At 40.3% G+C, this 20160-nt stretch overlaps 1 protein-coding gene across 11 annotated transcripts in view; it reads left to right on the top strand.

Annotated features, from left to right (window-relative positions):
• ATP8B4 (ATPase phospholipid transporting 8B4 (putative)) overlaps positions 1–20160 on the top strand; it is a 216324-nt gene that overhangs the window by 67711 nt on the left and 128453 nt on the right. For all 11 annotated transcript variants that reach the window (XR_011528524.1, XM_070580607.1, XM_008534847.2 and 8 more), the window contains one exon: positions 958–1019. Coding sequence is in view for 10 of the 11 variants with exons in the window: in XM_070580607.1 (XP_070436708.1) it covers positions 958–1019 (62 nt within the window). In the remaining variant the exon portion in view is untranslated. The remainder of the gene's footprint in view (positions 1–957; positions 1020–20160) is intronic.

Genomic DNA, 20160 nt, shown 5'->3' on the forward strand with positions numbered 1-20160 from the left:
GCATGATAAAAATATTGGGATGGGTTTGGGAAGGATGTTGATAAAGGGAAGGGCTGGTGAAAGCATTTTATATATTGTGGTATTGATACAATATTTTGAATTTTTTCAAAAGGAAAAAGCACTAATTCTGAAGATTGCAATCTATGAAATCAAAGTTTAATGTCTCCTGATACTACCCCCTGCTCATCTGTGATTTTAGGTTAATTGGTGAAATAGCACCTTATCTCTACTTTAGCCTATTACTATCCAGTCTTGACAGTTCGTGTAGAAAGTCTTATCTGAATGGCTGCTAATTTATGAGTTTTAGTAGAGGGCTCCTAATATTTGGATTCTTCTAAGCAATATGAGGTGTTTACATTACTGGACTATACAATAAGAAATGGGATCACTTGGGCATAAAAACACAAATCCACACCAAATGTGGTTCAGTCTTGTATTGTGATTTTTGTTTTAAATGCTCAGTATTTCATAAGATTACTGTTAACAATTAGAATTTCTGGAGAATAAAAAAACATGTTGTTACAAGGAATTTCTTGGCTTCAAAGAAATGCACCAGGCATTTTGAATGGTGTTCCAGTAAAGTATTGAGCACATATGTGAGAGAAATGGAAGCCCCCGTTCTTTGTTGAAGACCAAAATTAATGTATGGTTTTCTCTGGAACTATATGGCAGAGTAAAGAGCATATTCTGTTCTGAGAAGCAACTAAAAGAGTGTGAGAACTAGAAGAGCATATGGCTAGACTAGTACCATTGGACACCCAGAATGAAGTTGGTGAGAAAGGTCTTGATTCAGAATTAGCGTGTGTGAAGTTGGGTCCAAGGTAAGCAGAAGTCATGCTCATCTTGGATCGATGGTAATATTGTCCAAACAGATGAACTCAAAGTATTTTCAGTGTCTCTATTTGTGCTGACAAAGTATCATTTAATATGTTTTCTTACAAACACTTTGATTTTCAGTTTCGCCACAAGAGTGATAATCAAGTGAATAATCGGCAATCTGAAGTGCTCATCGACGGCAAGTAAGAAACACATTCTTTGGGTTATTTTTAAGATTTCTGGGACCCCAAAACAGGTCTTGACAATTGGTGGCTTTCTCTTTTAGTTAAATATATATTTCTTTTTCCCTCTGATTTATTAAAAATTGCACTGTAAGTCCGTTTTATCTTCATGACTCTTTTTTTATGTTCAGCAAATGCTTGTGCTACTCAGTCAACTTCTACTTCAAATTCCTTTGGAGTTTCTTGTCTGGAACTCAGACATATCGTTGTTGCTTTCCATATCTAGATCTAATACTATTTAGAATTGGCACATGTTTGTAGTAGACGTTTCACAAGTATTTGACTGAATTGTTTAATTTGGTAATTTCTGGTGAATATTGCGACTTTGACACATTACTATATGAAGTGATAGTGATAAGAATTTGTATTCATTTGAGAGTTGAATTTAGAATGGATTATCTGCCATAACAAATTTTCATTGCTTTTAAATTCATCCACCAGTAAAGAAATATTTACAGGAATGTTGCTTGAATATGAAATTCTTTAAAATGTGTATTTACACACAAACAACAGAAAAAATACCTTTAGAAAACTTAGAGGTAAATTTCAAAACTTCATTCCATTGTTTCTTGCTCTCTTTCTCTTTGTCCCTTTTTTGATAATAATAACACATGGAAAAGTAGATTTGTAACAATGTCCTTCAATCGGGCAGACAATAACATGGGCTAATGATTTTGAATCATTTGTATACTTTGAAGTAGATAGTTTTTAAAGGGAAAAATCATAAAACAGGTTAATCATGTGAGATGGAAAATTGCAAGAAATGATAAAGATATCAAGAGGGGCTAGGTAGCCTAGACAATAACTGGTAGGATCGAGGTAGTTAATCTCTTTCCATAGCTAAAATGTTGACTGATCACTGATAATGTAATGAATACACATAATTTTTCTTTATTGGCTTGTTTTAGAAAATAGTGTTAAATGCAGAATGAAGAAAAATGATCTTAATCTAAAGCCATAGTTGCAGAGACAGGGCCTCTGAAAGCGTGATCCTGGTGGGACGTGGGTAAGCCGTAAAGATGCCTGGAACTGCCTGCTTTATTTCCAATGCTAGCAGGTTTTGAGTTGTTATCACTACAGCGTGGTGTTTAAAAACCTGAGTTTTGCACTCAAAGAGACGTAAGTGTGAGTTTAGTCCTGACGCTGAATAATTCTGTGGTCTTGAGCAAGTTCTTGAGAGGTGGAGACTCTTGGTAAGCTGATGTGGTGTGTGGCTTTGAGCTGTCCTGTTGTGTATCTCGACTTTCTCAAGTCCTGCAGTTCTGACTGGGGATCACATCTGACATTAAACAATATGACTAATTCCCCAAGGAAGATTGGATAACCAGTCTCATTGCTTTGAAGTATCATCTCATATGAAGAGTGTTACAAATATGTGCAATCATATAATGAATCTAAACTAATGGCTCTAGCATATCTTTGAATGAAATCTCTCAAATTACCAGTTAAATTTTGTGGCAATGTCAGGGCAGTGATAGATCTTGGCGTCTCTACCTGGAGGCCATGAGATTAATCCAGTAACTTAGACGTTCAGAAACTCGGTGACTGTATGTCTCCCACACATGCTAGCTACCATTGTCATTATTATTATTAGTAGTATTAGCCTTACTTTCTTGTGGTTTCATGCAGCTTTTTGTTGATTCCTTAAGAGGTAGCATCTCTTTGTAATTCAATATGGTGTGATGTTTTGATAAGTATTGTTGCTGATCCTGTAAAGTTGAAGGAGAGGCTCATATCATTGAGAATGGAGTATTCCTTAGAATTTGGTGAAAAATCAGGCAAGATTTTCCATTTGTAAGGTTTCCCATTACGCTGAGCTCCTCTAGGGCAGGGGTCATCTCTCTTGATTGTGTCTGTGTCCCTTGAGCCTGGCACAGTGTCTGTTGAATTTTCAAACTGAGCACTAACAAGAACCATTGCTGAGAGGGCAATCTACCAGAAGAGCTTGATCTGTCAAATTTTGCTGTGTTCTGTCACTAGCCCATTCCAGTGGCTGGAGTGGTGGTCTTTGCCGAATGTACTCAGGCTGTGGAGACTGGCTTTTCACTTTTTGGATTTTGAAAAGTTGGAGAAATCAAATGGGCTCAGATCTGAGATAGCCCAGGGAATTGTGAGTCCTCCTTTGGAGCCGGTGATTGTAGAAGATGCTCGTGGGGCTCTGCCCAGACCCCTGCTGTCTTCCTGTGCTCACTCCCAGCTCCTGTGTGTGTTGCTTCTAAGGCTTACACCTGTCACCAGCTTCAGAGCCCTGCCCCTGGGCTGCTGCAGCCAATGATGGGTTGGTGCAGGAATGTTAGAGAGCAGCGCCCCTGTCTCAAGTTGAAGAAGCTCTGAGGTATGTGATTTGCACTCTGAATGCCCGTGGAGATTGGGCTGAGGATGGAACTTTGCCTGCAATCACATCCTTGCATGGCTTCTTCCCTTCGTCTGTGCTGTTTCTCATTTCCCTTACCAGTTTCTCCTGGAAATAATTTCCTAATGAACCACTTGCTTGTGAATCCTCATCTCAGGATCGGCTTCTAGGGAGCTTGATCTGAGATGGTAGTTAATGCGTACTTAATCTCACGACTGTGTTGATGGAAAATAGTAAGAAAGTGCTTATGAGCCTATTCTTGGCACCTATGGGTCACTATCCAGGAGTGAAGTAGAAAGCCTGCAGGGAATCAGGGGAGTCCAGGTGTTGCTGGAGGTGGGTGTCATACTGGGGCAGGCACCGTCAGTCACTTGTGGCTTCCCTTGTGTGCTCCTGGCAGAAGTCTTGGACTTGGAGTCTTCCTGCTAGGGCAGGAGGCATCACTGGCTTGCCTTAGAGGGAGGAGAGGCATGGTCAGCCTCGGGGAGGAGGTCCCTGAGGGGAATTGGAAGGGATGAAAGCAGCCAGGAGGAAACCTGGGTTCACGTAAATGATCACTGTGTGACTTTGGGCAACTATGTTCCTTCTGGGCTTCAGGTCTCCCTTCTCCTGTGCTCAGAAGCGAGGAAGGTGGGCAGCTACGTTAGGTTCAAAACATGTTTATTGAGCAACTACCATGTGTGGGCTCTAGTGCCTCCACATTTAACTCTCGTAAAACCCCAAGGTGTCGGGAGTAGTGCCCCATTTTAGAGAGTAAGAGAATAAGGCCCAGAAAGGGAGTCAGTTGTCCAGGCTTCCATGGCAAGTAAGAGCCAAAATTAGACTTCACGAAACCATGTGCAAGTGTGGACTTCATGGTGTGATCATGTCTTCACTATTTATTTTGTACTTGAAGGGTTTGGTATACAATTATAGAAATATAAACATAATTACATTTATTGAAAAGACTTTCCTTTCTCCATTGTATATTCTTAGCTCCCTTGGTGAAGGTTAACTCTCCGGAGATGTGTGGTTGAATCAACGTGAACTCGGTAGAATAATAAAAAAAAAATAGAGGAATAAAACCCTTTGTTTTCAATTTCACGTTTTTGGTTTTGTTACTCCTATTCCTTTCAAATCAATCTTCCTCATATGCAATCTATTATAATGTGTGAAAGAGCTTAAGAAGTAGGTGTTCTATTAGCCTTTGATAAAATCTTTTGGTGACTTTAGTTTTAAAACTAAGTCAGGGTGGCATGGCATGATTCCATCCTGCAGAAATTAATGTGGCTACTGTACAGGAAGTGCATGTTTTTGCGCCAGGCTACAAAATACTGTTTGCTGACTGAATCTGTGAATGACAATAGATACTTCAGTGTTTTACAAGTGACATTTCCTCAAGCCATGCTAACATCCTTGGCCACCGTGAGAACAACGGCAGGTGCGAGGCCACGAGAGGGAGTCTGAAAGTTGCTGCAGAGGTCATCTAACCCGGTGCTCCTTCGCTGGGCTGCTACACCTTGTGTCAGTGCCCCAGCCACACCCCAGGGCAACTCATTGAAGGTCTTGGAGGTGAGGCTCTGATGTTTTTTAGTTTCCAAGGTGATTCTAATACTTTTACATTAAAACAAGCTGAGATCAGATGCTCCAGTGCAATTACCAGGATGTTTCCCGAACACCTATAGATTTCAAATTGCTCTTGACCATCAGCTTTTTGGGCAACACATTCCACTTTATACTTTCCCAAGCATCAGTAAACTTGGGTTAAATGTCCCAAGCTCTTTCACAGAGCTGTTCCTATTAATCTCACTCAGTTATTTTTCTTTTGGAAACTGTGTGTATTTAATAGGGAGTGACAAGGGCTTTTTTTCACTCCTACAGAGTATTGTCTCTGCGCTATTCAAGTCTGGTATTCCTCAATGCCACACAATTATGGGAATAAGCATATTGTTTCAATAGGAGCAAAGTTTCTCTTCATTTCATCGACTTTTCCAGTTTGTTCGAGTGATGACTCACATTGGATATTGGGATTGAACGTTTTGTTTCATTTTTTTCTTTAGTATACAGTTTTTCTTCCCATTATAAAAGTAACATGTCCATTAAGAGAAATTTGGAAAATAAACAGTAGAAGGAAGAAAATAACATCCATACTTCCATATCCGAAAGTAATTATTGTTGCTATTTTCTTTGTGTCTTTTTTTCTATGCCAAGATTTCTTATAATGGTGTGCATATATTTTTATTCTTCTGTTTTCACTTCACTTCACATCATATCATTATCATTTTTCCAATGTCTTTATACACATAATTTTTAAGGGCTGCGTAACACTCTCTTGAGTGTATGTCTCATAATTCACATAACCATTTCTGTATTGTTTGATGTTTAGTCTGTTTCCAATTTTGAAATATAATTTCTTGATCTTTATAAGTTAATAAACCCTTTTCCATAAGACTTCGTTTTTGTGACATATTTATAAAACTCACCTAGGATGATTACATGAACCCATTATTTCCATATGAAGTAATTAGAACTTGTAGCATTACTACTCAGTTCGCTGACGACAAGCTTTATCAGACTATCTAGGGTTTACGTGTGAGCAGGACTAGGTTGGGCATATTGCCTGAACCCTGGGAGGTTTCAGTTCCATCAAATATGAGGATTTCCTGAATGGGTGGCTGTTAGGCCACCAACACCAAGTTCCAAGTTTATCTTTTCTTAATCATTGCACAACATCAATAAAAGCCCCAAATGTTCTGCTTTATAAAAATGTATTAGTGACACATGTAAATCCGCAAACATCAATAATTTGAAACAGTTTGAATATAAATTTTATATCGTAATTACTAGCTATACAGCACTCATATTTGAGGTACATGCATCAGTTCTGGTCTGCAGAGTTTCTGGAGTAAATTTGGGCGGTGATTCAGAAGTTTGGCTGGCAGATCCTTCAGGCAGCTACAAAGAGCCTTCTTTGTCCTGCCAGATTAGAGGCATGTAGACCGATGGTCAAAAGACCTATCATTTGCTTTTGAATTCTTGGAAATATCTTACCCAGGAGAGAGGAAATTCATGTATGGCGTTGCCCTTTGCTGGATTTGATCCAATGTCACTCGGGGCAGAGTGGATTATTTTTCGTATTATACATGCTCTTACTTTTTCTCTTTGAGCACCTGTGACAAAAAATACCAAAGATCATTGAACTTAATGTGTCTGAAGCTGATACATACTTAGTGTGTCTGTGTGCTTCTTACAAGTCGGGGGCGGGGGAGCCGGTGGGAGCATCGAGGTTCTGGGATTCTGTTAATCACGTGGGAGAACTGATGAACACTACATTGAGTTACCTCATCTTCATCAGGGCCTGGGCACTTGCAGCTGGAGCGGAGACGTCTGTGGTTAAACACAAGGCAGAACACCAACTCTCTGAGTTTTTCATCTCTAGCCCATAAAGTAGTTTATACTTTACGATGGTACCGTGGGGTCTAGGGGACAACTATTTGGGATCCAGATGAAGAGACTTGCATATTTGAAAGGAAAATATGAAGTGAAAGAATTGATTCTTCTTTTCTTAAACAATGTTAATAAAGCAAAGTATTATGGGCTTAAATGACAATGAGTTCAAAAGCAAGCACATGGGAGTAGTCTCAGTGCTTTTTGGACTCAGTGGAAGTGGTTTAAAAATTAACTTTTAGCTCACACTGCTAACTCACAATAAAAGTGTTTCAAAACTAATTTCACCCTCAATAAATTAATTTCAGTTTCTTAAGTCTTGGACTGATCATTTCTTGGGCAGTTTGTGTGTGTCAGCTTTGCAGATGGAAGGGTCCATTTGCCAATGGGCTGGTTTCTGTATGTGAGCAGTGACGTTGCTATAGTTCTTATAAATAGATTTTCCATTGTAATCAATTATATTGCATGAATACAATTTTTTTAAGTGTTGCATTTCCAAATGGTGACTATTTCCCAAATGAGGTACATCTTGAAATAACGGGAAATTATAACACTTCAAAACTCCACACATGGGCTTTGCAGTGGCATCTCCTGATTTCTTCTTAAAGTTTATGCAACCCAGATGTTACTGCTCCCTTTTGCTCCTCTTAAAGCTCCCTCAAAGAAACCCTCTCCCACATAAAAGTGTTAGACAGCAAGGTAGAGTTGAATGAAGGTTTTGTTGGGCATGTAAATGAGGAGGTTTATTTCACACTCCATGGCAAACGCCGTGAAATTTCTTTTTAACTCTTTTCTTCCCCGAAATTCCGTTTCTCTGCTGCTGGCCGTTGTAACCTCTTCTTCTCCCAGTCCGTGCTCAGTGTAGTTGGCTCCTGTCTCCTTTTCTCAGTGTCTGGGGCCCCTCCTATTTATCTCCCTTTTATCATGCAAAGTAGTCTGGTTCTTCCTTGGCTCCAAACTCAAACCCATCACAGCTGCCTACCAAAATAGCAAGCTCATCCGTTGCTAGGACCCGCTTATCTTAGTTGACAACGGAAGTTAAAAATACACCAAGTTCTATGTCATATTTAAAACTTGATTCTCCTTTTTAAAAATAGGTTTATGCATCTCTTTTCAGTTGTCCTAGGGAGGAGATCTAGAATTTCTTTTGAAAAGACAAACCCAACCTAAACCACAAAGGCCTTGGAGATGTTAGAGCATTAATAATGTAAACCCTTCTTAAGACCTTAAAATATGACAACTAAAAGAGGTGATAACATTATAGTGAATAAGTTTGCTTTCAATCAGAGCCCACAGGTTGTCTATACCAAACCAAACAGATGTTTTAACTTAAAGCATTTGTCAATTAACTACTTATTGTTGATTAACACATTTCTATTACAAGGGCATTTTGCTTTAGATCTCCTGAGATAATCTCAATGGGTTAATTACTTTTTTTTAAATTGAGGTAAAATTGGTATGCACCATTATATAGTTTATATACAAATATAATATTTAAATATAAGGTGTACGACATTATGATTTGATATCTGTATACACTACAAAGTAATCAGCACCAAAAGTTTAGTTACTGCTCATCATCACACAATTGACCTCCTTCACCCGTTTTTGCCTACTCCCCAATCCTCTTCCACTCTGGTAACCATCAATCTGTTCTCTGTTTCTATGAGTTTGTTTTTGTTTTATTCATTTGTTTTATTATTTTAGATTCGACATATGAGAGAAATCATACAGTATTTGTCTTTCTCCATCTGACTTATTTCACTTAGCATAATACTTCAAGTTCTGTCCATGTTGTGGCAAGTGGCAAGGTTTCATTCTTTTTTATGGCTGAGTAGTATTCCACTGTATGTATATACCACATTTTCTTTATCCATTCATCCACCAATGGACACCTAGGTTATTTCCATATCTTTGCTATTGCAAGTAATGCTACAATGAACATAGGAATGCGTATATCTTTTCCTCTTTTTGTTGTTCTTTTTTGAGGAAGATTAGCCCTGAGCTCCTATCTGCTGCCAATCCTCCTTTTTTTTCTGAGGAAGACTGGCCCTGAGCTAACATCCGTGCCTATCTTCCTCTACTTTATATGTGGGATGCCTGCCACAGCATGACTTGACAAGCAGTGTGTAGGTCTGCACCTGGGATCCAAACTGGCGAACCACAGGCTGCTGAAGTGGAATGTGTGAACTTAACCGCTGCACCACTGGGCCGGCCCCTATATCTTTTCCTTTTTAGAAAAATTTTTTTAAATTGAAGTATAGTTGACATACAATATTGTATTAGTTTCAGGTTTACAACATACTAATTAAAAATTTATTTACATTACAAATAATCACCCTGATAAGACTAGTTACCATCTGTCATAAAAAGTTATTATAATATTGTTGACTGTATTCCCTATGCTATATATTACATCCTGTGTCTTATGTATTATGACTGGAAGTTTATACCTCTTATCCCCCTTACCTATTTTGCCTTTCCCCACATGCCGCTCCTCTCTGGCAACCAGCAATTTGTTCTCTGTATCTATGAGTCTGTTTCTGTTTTGTTTTGTTTGTTCGTTTATTTACTTTATAGATTACACATATAAGTGAAATCATATCCTTCTTTCTCTGTCTGGCTTATTTGACTTAGTGTAAGACCCTCTAGATCCATCTATGTTGTCACAAATGGCAAGGTTTCATTCTTTTTTTTTAGGGCTAAGTAACATTCTATTGTGTATACATCAATGGGTTAATTTCTTCCATGCACTTTAGATTGGTATATTATCTGTCTTTTGTGGGTGGAAAATTAAGAAGACTTAAAAGAGTACAAAGAAAACATAGAAATTACTCTTGATTTTACTGCCTAGATCTGAGTAAACTACAATGAACTTCTGAAGGCATTTCATTACTTCCTGTCCTCCTCCACTTTTGTTTTCTCCTCTTCTTTTCCCTCAATTCCTCCATACGATATCCATTTAAAAACAATTGAGATTATGCTATATCCTATTGTCATGGTTTGAACAGTGACCTCCCTCCCCCAAGATATGTCCACTGGAACATGTGCATATGATCTTTTTGGGAAAAAAGGTCTTTGCATATATAATTAAGTCAAGGTTCTTGAGATGAGATCATCCTGGTAATCCAGTCACATGTGTCTTTATAAGAGAAGAGAAAGGAAGAAGATACACAGAAAAGAAGGTGCTATGAAGATGGAGGCAGAGATTGGAGTTATATAGACTCAAATCAAGGAAAGCCTGAGGCTCCCAGAAGCTGGGAAAGAGGCAAGAACAGATCCTTCTCTAGAACCTCAGAGAGAGTGTCACCTTGCTGACAGCTTGAGTTTGGAATTCTAGCCTGTAGAACTGTGGGAGAATAAAACTTTGCTGTTTATGGTCATCTGTTACCGTGTACCTAGGGAGCGAATACTCGCTCGTTTTTAGCTTTTAATTGAGAGGTTCTGTGTTTGTCTACTTGTCCATTCTTTCACTCATTAAATGTCTCCTATGTGTCAGGCAGAATGTTATATGCTGGGGATGCAGAGTTAAATAAGACATAATTTCTGCCCCAAATGTAATGTAATCGTACATGTACGATACATGATAGGTTTATTTCTAGAATTGCCATGATGCTCTCATATTTCATTATTTTTACTCATGGATGTGATGAATGAGCAAAATGACTCATCTCATTAGGAATGTGCAGCTTTCAAAAATTCTTATCAGTATTCAGCCTCTGTAGACAAACCAGTGCCAGGTGGTAGCAAACCTTAGTAGGATTGGGAGCCTGGTGGGAAATGGTGCTTTGAAGCTGTAATTCAGGGGAATTTACCACCTTTAAACTTGAGTAGTATTCTCAAAAACGAAGATCCATGTCCTTATTTCATGTCAGGAATTTAAAAAATTTTCCCTACTGGGGCCTGCCCGGTGGCGCAGCGGTTAAGTTCACACGTTCCGCTTCTTGGCAGCCTGGGGTTCGCTGGTTTGGATCCTAGGCACAGACATGGCACTGCTTGGCAAAAGCCAAGCCACATATAAAGTAGAGGAAGATGGGCATGGATGTTAGCTCAGGGCCAGTCTTCCTTAGCAAAAAGAGGAGGATTGGCAGCAGTTAGCTCAGGGCTAATCTTCCTCAAAAAAAAAAAAAAATAAAAAAATAAAAATTCTCCCTACTTGTTAATCTTTGGCAGGGGTTAGATGTGCAACAATAGAAGAAAATAAAAATAGGGACAGAAAGCATAGAAAATAAGAGTAATGATCTCTAGATTAGATCTAGCGACTCAAATGCACCTGGGTAATTTGGGGAATGTAAGAGTGATATTGTCAGCAACACGTGGAAAGAAAATTCTGGCAGTGGCATTGTGGACCTGTTACGAGAGATAAGGAAGAAAGAGAAGGTGTGATTGGGATTGTGATGCTGAACACTGCAGATGGAAGGAAATGGACTCTAATGATGGAGAAAGAATAGGTTTTGAAGATGTGACGAAAGTTGACAGCATTTTTAAGTGGAGAATATATGTGGAATAAAGTATGCTTTCTGTAAGGTTTAGAAAAGAAGTGAGCATTTATTCAAAATAAATACTTATTGGAGTTTAAATTTGATTAATGTTTAGCATTAAGCCCAGTATGGGAGAGTTCCAAGGGAAAAGAGAAAAGCAAAGCATTGAGAAATGCAATTGAGATTAGAGAGGGCTTCGTGGAGGAGAACACATGAACATCAGTGAAGAGTGGTGGGGCGCTGGTGGCAACAGGGCATGTGTTTCATTCAGATAATCTGATCTGCTCTGCGTGTCAGTCAACATGTGCTGAGGCTTCATCAGGGACATGAAGCAGAAGTGTTACAGGGGCACTGGGAGTAGGACAGGGATTTGTGTTTACCGCTCATCCATCTATGATTCAACTGACATTTCTGTAACACTTCTCTGTGCCAGCCGCCGTGCTAGATACTAGGGATACAGGGATCGTTAAGACCCACATTCCTCCCCTCAAGGAGCCTGGAGTCCAGGGGAGGAGGTGGACAAATAGACTATTATTGTATAGCAATAGGTGCCATGATAAAAGGAAGCGTGAGGTGCTCTGGGAGCACACACGTGGGAGGACCCTAACACAAGTTTTGGGAGGCAGGTAGCAGGGATATTATTATCTCAGATTAACTCATGGAAGAATTGGCTCCCAGCAAAGGGATCAGCCATTCAAGAGCTAATTGAATGGTGGGGTGAGAGGGAGGGGAGAACACAGGAGGATTAGGAAAGGGTCTGGACTGTAAGGGATGACTAGCTCTTCATAGGTTTTTTGCAGAGAAAGGATAAGAACATGCTGGAAGCAAAATACAGATAAATGAACTAGCATAAATTCATCCTTTCCCCATCCCTTTCCCATCTCTCCAACTATGTGCTCTGATAAAATGTAGTCCAGCCATGACTGCCACCTGCATATATAGGCTACTCTTTATAGGGCTGTTGGATGACACAGCAGTGAGAACCTCTGTTGTCTTTCTACCGATGAGGCGGGAAGGTATTGGGGAAAGCCCCGCAGTCTGGTGTCAGGAGACTGAGGTCTGGTCCCTGCTCTGTCACTACTTGACCCTTGACGAGGACAAAGGACTTCAGTTTTCTCATCTATAGAACAAGGGGTTTGGATACCAGTAATTCTCAAACTTTTCTTTTTCCAATCAGCAGAACTCTTTCAAACGAAATCTTATATGGAAGCCTAATATATGGAACAGACACAAAAAGAGGGCCAGAGAGTATGGAAAGTAAGGTTGCTGCTCAGGATGAAACTGGGATGGGGGCCAGAGCAGGTGCCCTCGGCTGCCCTCTCACCCTCTGTGATAGCCCCCAAGGGCCTTCCGTGAACATCAGTGGACCACATGGCAGTCCTCCAAATGAGATCTGAGGTCCAAATCACTTGGGATGCAGACCTATGGGCCCTCCCCAGACCTCCTGAATCAAAATCTCTGCGTCTGGGGCCTGGAATCTTATTTTCAATCAATCAATCAATCAATCAATTTTTATCCACACTGAATTTGAGTACAATTGGGCCAGGTATTCAAGGTCCCTCCCAGCCCTTAAATACTTTGACTCTGCGAAGCTCTTCGGCTGTGTCATGATGGTGAGGAGCCTAAGAAGGGAAGTCAGCGGCTCTACAGGATAAAAAGATTTAACAGAAAATGGGAGTTTGGAAGTAAGGATGGGTATGATGGTAATAATAATAAAAATAAAATAATAACAATAGTAGAGATGATGGTGGAAAAGAAGAGTCAGATATAAGAGAGTAAGTTACAGAATGGATTAGGGAAAGAAGAGAGGAACTTTAACCCTAGGATCTTCCAACAGTGAGGATATTTGTATTCCAGAAGGAATAAATGGTAGCAGAATGTAAGGAGACAATTCAGAGCATGAGGCTGCCAGAGTTAATGCCCTGGCCAGATATTCCCACGAGTCATGCTTGTCTCTATTGTAGCACATAATGTCATGATGGTCTTCTTACCTCTCATTTATTTGTCTATGTTTATTGATGCTTGTTATGTGCCAGGTACTGTGTTAGGTGCTGGAAATGCAGTGAACCCAAACAGACATGGTCTCTGCAACCATGGAGCTTAGTGTCTAGCAGGGGGATGTAGACAATAAAATAGTCATGCTAAGTAGTGTATAATTACAAGCTGAGGCAAGTGCTGCTAAGGAAAAAGTTATGGTTCTAAAGAAAAGTTATTTTGTCTGTGTGGGTGAGTGGGCAGAGGTAAGTCAAGTTAGGAATGGATTCTTTGAGGAAGTGGTAAATTTGAGCTGAGAACTTAATAACTACTTAATAGCCAGTTAATTAGGCAAGGATGAGGTGATGGGATGGGAAGGAGAATTACACAGTGGGAACAGCATGTGCAAAGGCCCTGTGGAGGGAAAGAGGATGTGATTATGAGAGACTGAGTGGCAGAAGCACAGAGAGTAAGGCTGAGAGATCAGTGTGAGACAAGACTGGCAAGGCAGTTAGAAGCCAGACTCTGCAGGGCACATTAAGAGTTTGAGTTTTTTCCCCAAGAACAGAGAGAATACATGGAAGTATTTGCTGTTGGAAAAGCTCATGCCTGCTGCATGGAGGAAAAGCCAGCGGAGGAGGGCCAGGGTGGATGTGGGAGAGGGTGGTTGCCTGTTGCTCTACTTGTCTGTCCTTCCTTATACTATTGTGAGTTACTGGAGCCTGAGATCATCTCTTATTCCCATCACCTAACTAAACAGTGTCCTACGTGTAGTCGATGCTCAATAATTGTATGGTGGATGAGCCAAATGCATTAAAATGAATTAAATGAATCATTTTGAGCTAGATCAGAATATCTTTGAGGTATTTCCCTTCTCCCTACCCCCTTTCTTCCCTGAAACTAATATGGGGTAAGGGGAGATGGCCACATATTGCGTGTTCTGTACTCATCATTGTCTACTATCATTGGCACTGGAGAATAGTGTTTACTGTGGGGTCATTGGACACCAAACTCATCTGTAATCCAAGTGCTCAGTGTTACTAGGGGTCTCCCTGACATCGCTGCACCTTAACATGCGTGAAACTGTGTCTGACATTTAAAGAAAGGAAGAGGATTAAGTCCATCTGGGCTTCATTTCTGAATTAGCAGACCTCAAGGAAGTATTTGAAGCAATGCTTACTGTTTCTTTCACAGCTGCCCGTGGGTTGCAGCATGTCAAAAAAAACCAAAAGTGTGGACCCTGGGCAGCCCCAGACACTTGGGTGGGGATGCAGAGATGGGCTTCCTCGTGTCTGCATCAGACATTTCCCTCCAGCAGGACTTTCCAAATCGCCTGGCTAATGAATCCTTTTAACCCAGCTCGCCTCATCTGGTTACCTTGCCCCTTTCCAGGCATTTGTGTGTTCAGACATACTTTCCCTCTTCACACTGCTAAATTTAAGGCTCAATTTTCAAATCAAATCCTCATCTGGCTGGCTGCTGAGAAATCACATGTGGAGAGCTGAGAGACCCAGGCAGGGAACTGTGCCCTCGCTTCTGGAGAACAGATCTGGAAACCATATGAACTGTAAATAGTTTTAAAATGTAAAAAAGTAAAGTTTTCTGCCAAAAGGAGAGAGCTGAGGTTTTCTTCTTTCTAGACTCAGTTATTAGGTATCTGCTGGAAATTACTGACCTCTTGCATGCAATCTGTTTGCTGTCAGCTGGGCCTGGACAATCCAGGTTTAACCCCTTGAGGATTCTGCTCTGCCAACACTTGCTTTATGAGAACTAGGTTTTGGGGGTCATAGCGATGTAAGTTGTTAGGTACATGATTTTAATGGAAATTTGCCTTCTTTCACTTAGTGCTTTATTCTGAAACTTGGGTGATAGAAATAAGTTAATATTTTTTAAGACAAATAGAGCCTAATTTTCCAGTAAGTGCAGGAAAAAGAATAAGTAGGAAAAGTGACGTGGCTTCCTTGATTTGCTCCCCATTAGGTCACTAACGTGCCACAACAGCACTGCTCACTTGAGAAATCTTGTTCAGCATATGTCCTGTTTTCTTTCTTGGGCTTTCTCTTTTTCACTCAATCCTTCATTACAGAAAGTGCTTCTGTAAAACCTCTTTTTTTTGCCTTTGGCCTCAATTCTTGATGCCGAGGCAAAGAGATGCTGTCACTCTTTCTTGTACATAGACTACCAGTGACCTCCTTTCATTCTGTATTAGCAAATATCTCCTGATTCTTCTTTTTTTGTCTGTATTCCAAATCTTGTTCTTTCTCTGTGTCTCTTTTCTCATTCTTCTTCTGCGGGTAGAGAAGAAAGAACACTGGAATCGAGAGACCCTGAATGATAGAAAAACGGCATTCAATATAGGCCCTTTTAAGTAGAGAACATTTTAGAATATGAGATGTCTAAAAAAGCAGAGATTATAGCAGAGCTTATGCAAATAAATATGCAAGGGCTCACAGCACAAATACTTAGAACTGGTGTGCTGATTTGTTGGCATTGTGTTTCCAATCTGGTACTGATAATGTTGAACTAATAGAAGTTCTACTCAGTGGTACCCAATTATTGGCCACCGTCCCCAGCATGAAATCTCCAAATTAACCAAATCGAAAATACAACTCCAGCGGTGGCTCTTGTGATTAGGAAAGAAATTCAGAACAGAGAAGATTGTTTATACACATGTTTAGATCTGTTTTTGCAGGATACAAATAAAACCATGAGGCCTGAAGCCCCCTGATAGCTAGAAAGCATAGAGGGCTTAGGGGAGTGTGAGACCAGCCTGTCGTTGCTCTGAAGTAGAAAAATGTCATCCTGGAGCTGAGTGGAGCGCCCAGGATAGAGAATTTTCCAGAAAGTAATGAAAAGGGCAATTTTTTGGCAAAAAGCTTTCATCTTCCTAATAGAGAAAATCACAGTCTAGTCCAGACAAAAAAGCATCATCTAGACATATCCAGGGGACAGAAAATTGTAGAGATTTTGGGAGTTGAGAGATGCCAGAGAGAAATGAAGGAATTGTATTAGAAGGCCTTTATCATCCCTCTTGTCTCTACAACATGAGAAATGGAACCACAGTTTGATGTATCAGCTCTCAACTCAAAGCTTCCAGCTGTTCCAGGGACATAGAGAGCTGCAGTGTGTGGACACGGGGCAGCGGATGTGCTGGGACTCCCACCAGGAGCCAGGCTTACCGAGGCCAGCAGGGCCTAGAAAGAGTGGACTCGTTTGGGAGTTCTCCTTCATGTCCCAGGTCGGGACAGGGGAGAATGTTACAGTTGCTGCTTAGTCTCCAAACCTATTGGCTTGACTTGGAAAGACTGATAGGCTCAACAATAGATTCAGTCTTGTTGAGGCCATTTGAATTATTGTCCCAGCACTATTGAAACAAGACATATGGCAGCTCTGAACCAAAGAGGAATGTGTAGGTCTGTCTATCTTAGTTCCCCAAATACTGAGGATCTTCTGTGTACCAGTGATAATTAACATGCCATGCTAGTTTCATGATTCACATTTTGTGGAGAGATGACAAAATGGATAGTTTCACTATAATGAATAGGATGATGGGGGTATTCATGGACTGCCATGGAAGTACTGAAGAGGGGGTACTTAGCCCAGTCTAGGGGTCAGAGGAGACTTCCTGGGAGAAGTGAGTCTTTAAATAAAATTAATCAATTAAGGGGCCGGCCAGGTGGCACAGTGGTTAAGTGCGCACGTTCCGCTTCTCAGGGGCCTGGGGTTTGCCGGTTCTGATCCCGGGTGCGGACATGGCACCGCTTGGCACGCCATGCCGTGGCAGGCATCCCACATATAAAGTAGAGGAAGATGGGCACGGATGTTAGCTCAGGGCCAGGCTTCCCCAGCAAAAAAGAGGAAGACTGGCAGTAGTTAGCTCAGGGCTAATCTTCCTCAAAAAAAAAAAAAAATTAAGAAGGTAAAAGGGGCTGGCCTGGTGGTGCAGTGGTTAAGTTTGCACATTCCACTTTGGCGGCCCAGGGTCCCCCAGTTCGGATCCCAGGTGTGGACCTACACACTGCTTGTCAAGCCAAGCTGTAGTGGGGTCCCACATAAAAAGTAGAGGAAGATGGGCACAGATGTTAGCTCAGGTCTAATCTTCCTCACAAAAAAGAAGAAAAAGAGAATGTAAAAAAACCCAGAAAAGTCAAAATTTCTACTTTTTAGAGAAAAGTATATCCTTTATTGTTGTATTGGTTTATTTGTTTTTTGCAAATATGCATATATGCAAAAAAGCTCATGCAGCATATACAATTTTGAATTCCACTTTTTTATTTTGACACGACTCATATACAACTTTAAAAATTCTTTGAAATGTAGTTTTGATAGCTAAATAATAGATGTGGTATAATTGTTCATTCCGCTATTGTTGTATAATTATTTTTTGTTTCTAATTTTTTATTTCATACATAACTCTTGGGCGAACAACTTGGAATGTAAATGTTGTATGCATCTTTCATTATTTCTTTAGGTTGTATTTCTAGGGACTCTAGATTTTACCTTTTTTTAAGACTCTTAATATATATTGTTAAATTGCTTTGTAGGACGTTTGTGCCATTTATCCTCCCATTTGAACAAAGGAGTGGTTTTTCCACAACATCATCACAACTTTGAGTATTATCTTTTAGAAAATCTAGGCCAACTGGATAGGTATAAACAGGTGTCTTTTAAAAGACATTAGCTTTAAAATTCACTAGTTTCTAGTGAAGGTGATTATTTTTTCAAATATTTGTTAACTGTATTATTTCTCTTTTTAGTGACTTGTCTATATTCATTGCATATTGTTGGTCTATAATATTTTTTTGTGTTCTGCGATGGGGTTCACTGATGGATGGACCCAATTCCTGATGAAGGGGCATCAGAATATATTTTAAATTTTGTCTTCTAACAATTCCTCCGGTGGGAAACAATGACATCCCTACATTGTACACAGAGATGTTGCTTCAGGGTCTTAGCTGGTGTAGTGTGTATGTTGAGTATAGTTTCTCCAAGCAGGACAGGGTTGTGCTAAGCCATCTACATTCCTGACAATTTTCTTTCTATAAAACAACTCAGATCAAAATATATTCCTGCTAAAAATTCCTTTGTAACTCCCATACCCTATCCTTACCATCACAGCACCTATTCCAATCAAGCTTCCAGCTAGCCTTCCTAACATTATCTACAATCCCATGGAACGTCTTGCTTTTCTTAAACCTGCAATGTGCTCTTTTCTTTCTCCCTTTTTCATCCATCAGGGCTCAGCTCTTGTGTTAATCATTTCTGGAAATCCCTCCAATATCTATTTCAGGGAGGTAGAACAATCGGTACCCTCTTTGTGCTCCCAACAGCATGTACACATCACCAGGCTAGAGTTAAGCACGGCATTTCAACAGCCCATTCTAGGCTTTCCCCTTGACCATGAGCCTCTTTGGTGCGGGAACCATCCTGTGTTTACACTCAGTGCTTGGCCCACTGCCTGACATATAGTCGGTACTCGATATGTGTTGACTTCAGCAGAATCCACTTATTCTTTCAACCGGAAATGTACATTCATGACATAAATCATAAAGAAGAAATTGGAAATTTAAAGATGTGAAAGAAGTTGGCATCCCTGTGGGATGCGCATCTTGCCTTATAACCATATGAAATGTAAGTCAGAAGAGCATACTTTGAAGAAAATGAATAATGATTTTATTCTTGAAACTGTTATCCTTTGCCCTGCATTGATTCATCCTATCCTTACCCTCTTTCCAGACTTTATGGTTATCTCTGCTGGATTTTTAGGGCTTTCTCAGCAGGTGTAGCCATCTGGAACTATTACTCACTTCAGCCCTAGAACTAAATATGCTAATAACACAGCATGGGTAACCAAGTGAAAAACTAGTCCATTCAAATATTCATTCAAGAAATATGTATAGAGCCCCTAATATGTGCCAGACTAGGGATACAGAAATGAGCAGGACAGACACGTCCCTATCCTGAGGAGCCTACTATCTAGTGAGGAAGAGAGACTGTAAGCAAAATACTAATATGTAATATGGTTTCAGGTAGTTATAAGTGCAGCAAAGAAAACAGAATAGGATAATAGGATAGAGAGCAATGGGATGGGAGGCGGGGAGATGGATTTAAATAGGGTGGCCAGAGAAGGAGATGATATTTGAGTTGAGAGGGAGCTAGCCATGCCAAGATCTTGGGTAAAAGGAACAATAAGTATCAAGTCCCCAAAGTGGCAATGAACTTGACAGTAAGATGTCTACTGTGGCTAGAGCATTGTGATTAAGGGAGGTTCTGAGGGGTTGGCAAGAGCCAATTCTTATAAATCATAGTAGGAAATTCCAATTTTGTGCTAAATGTAATGAGAAGCCATGAGAGAGTTTTAAGCAGAAGAATGACATGGTGTGACAAAGAGATTTCCCTGGCTGCTGTGTGAACAGTGAACAGCAGAGAGGGGCAAGAGCAGAATGGAAGTGACAAATTGTGAGTTTCCTACTGTTGTCCAGTTGAGATGATGATGCCATGGACTTGGAGGTGAGGAGAGAAGAAGTATGAATAGTTCTATTTTTTTTTAACAGTTTTATTTTTATTTTTTTTATTTATTTCATTTCATTTTATTTTTTTTGAGGAGGATCAGCCCTAAGCTAACATCTGCTGCCAATCCTCCTCTTTTTGCTGAGGAAGCCTGGCCCTGAGCTAACATTGGTGCCCACCTTCCTCTACTTTATATGTGGGACACCTGCCACAGCATGGCTTGCCAAGCAGTGCCATGTCTGCACCGGGGATCCGAACTGGTGAACCCTGGGCCACCGAAGCAGAACATGTGCACTTAACTGCTGCGCCACCGGGCCAGACCCTGAATATTTTTTATTACGGATTTTCAAGCACATGA

Source organism: Equus przewalskii, chromosome 1 (assembly GCF_037783145.1).
Source record: "Equus przewalskii isolate Varuska chromosome 1, EquPr2, whole genome shotgun sequence".
Classification (NCBI taxonomy): Eukaryota; Metazoa; Chordata; class Mammalia; order Perissodactyla; family Equidae; genus Equus; species Equus przewalskii.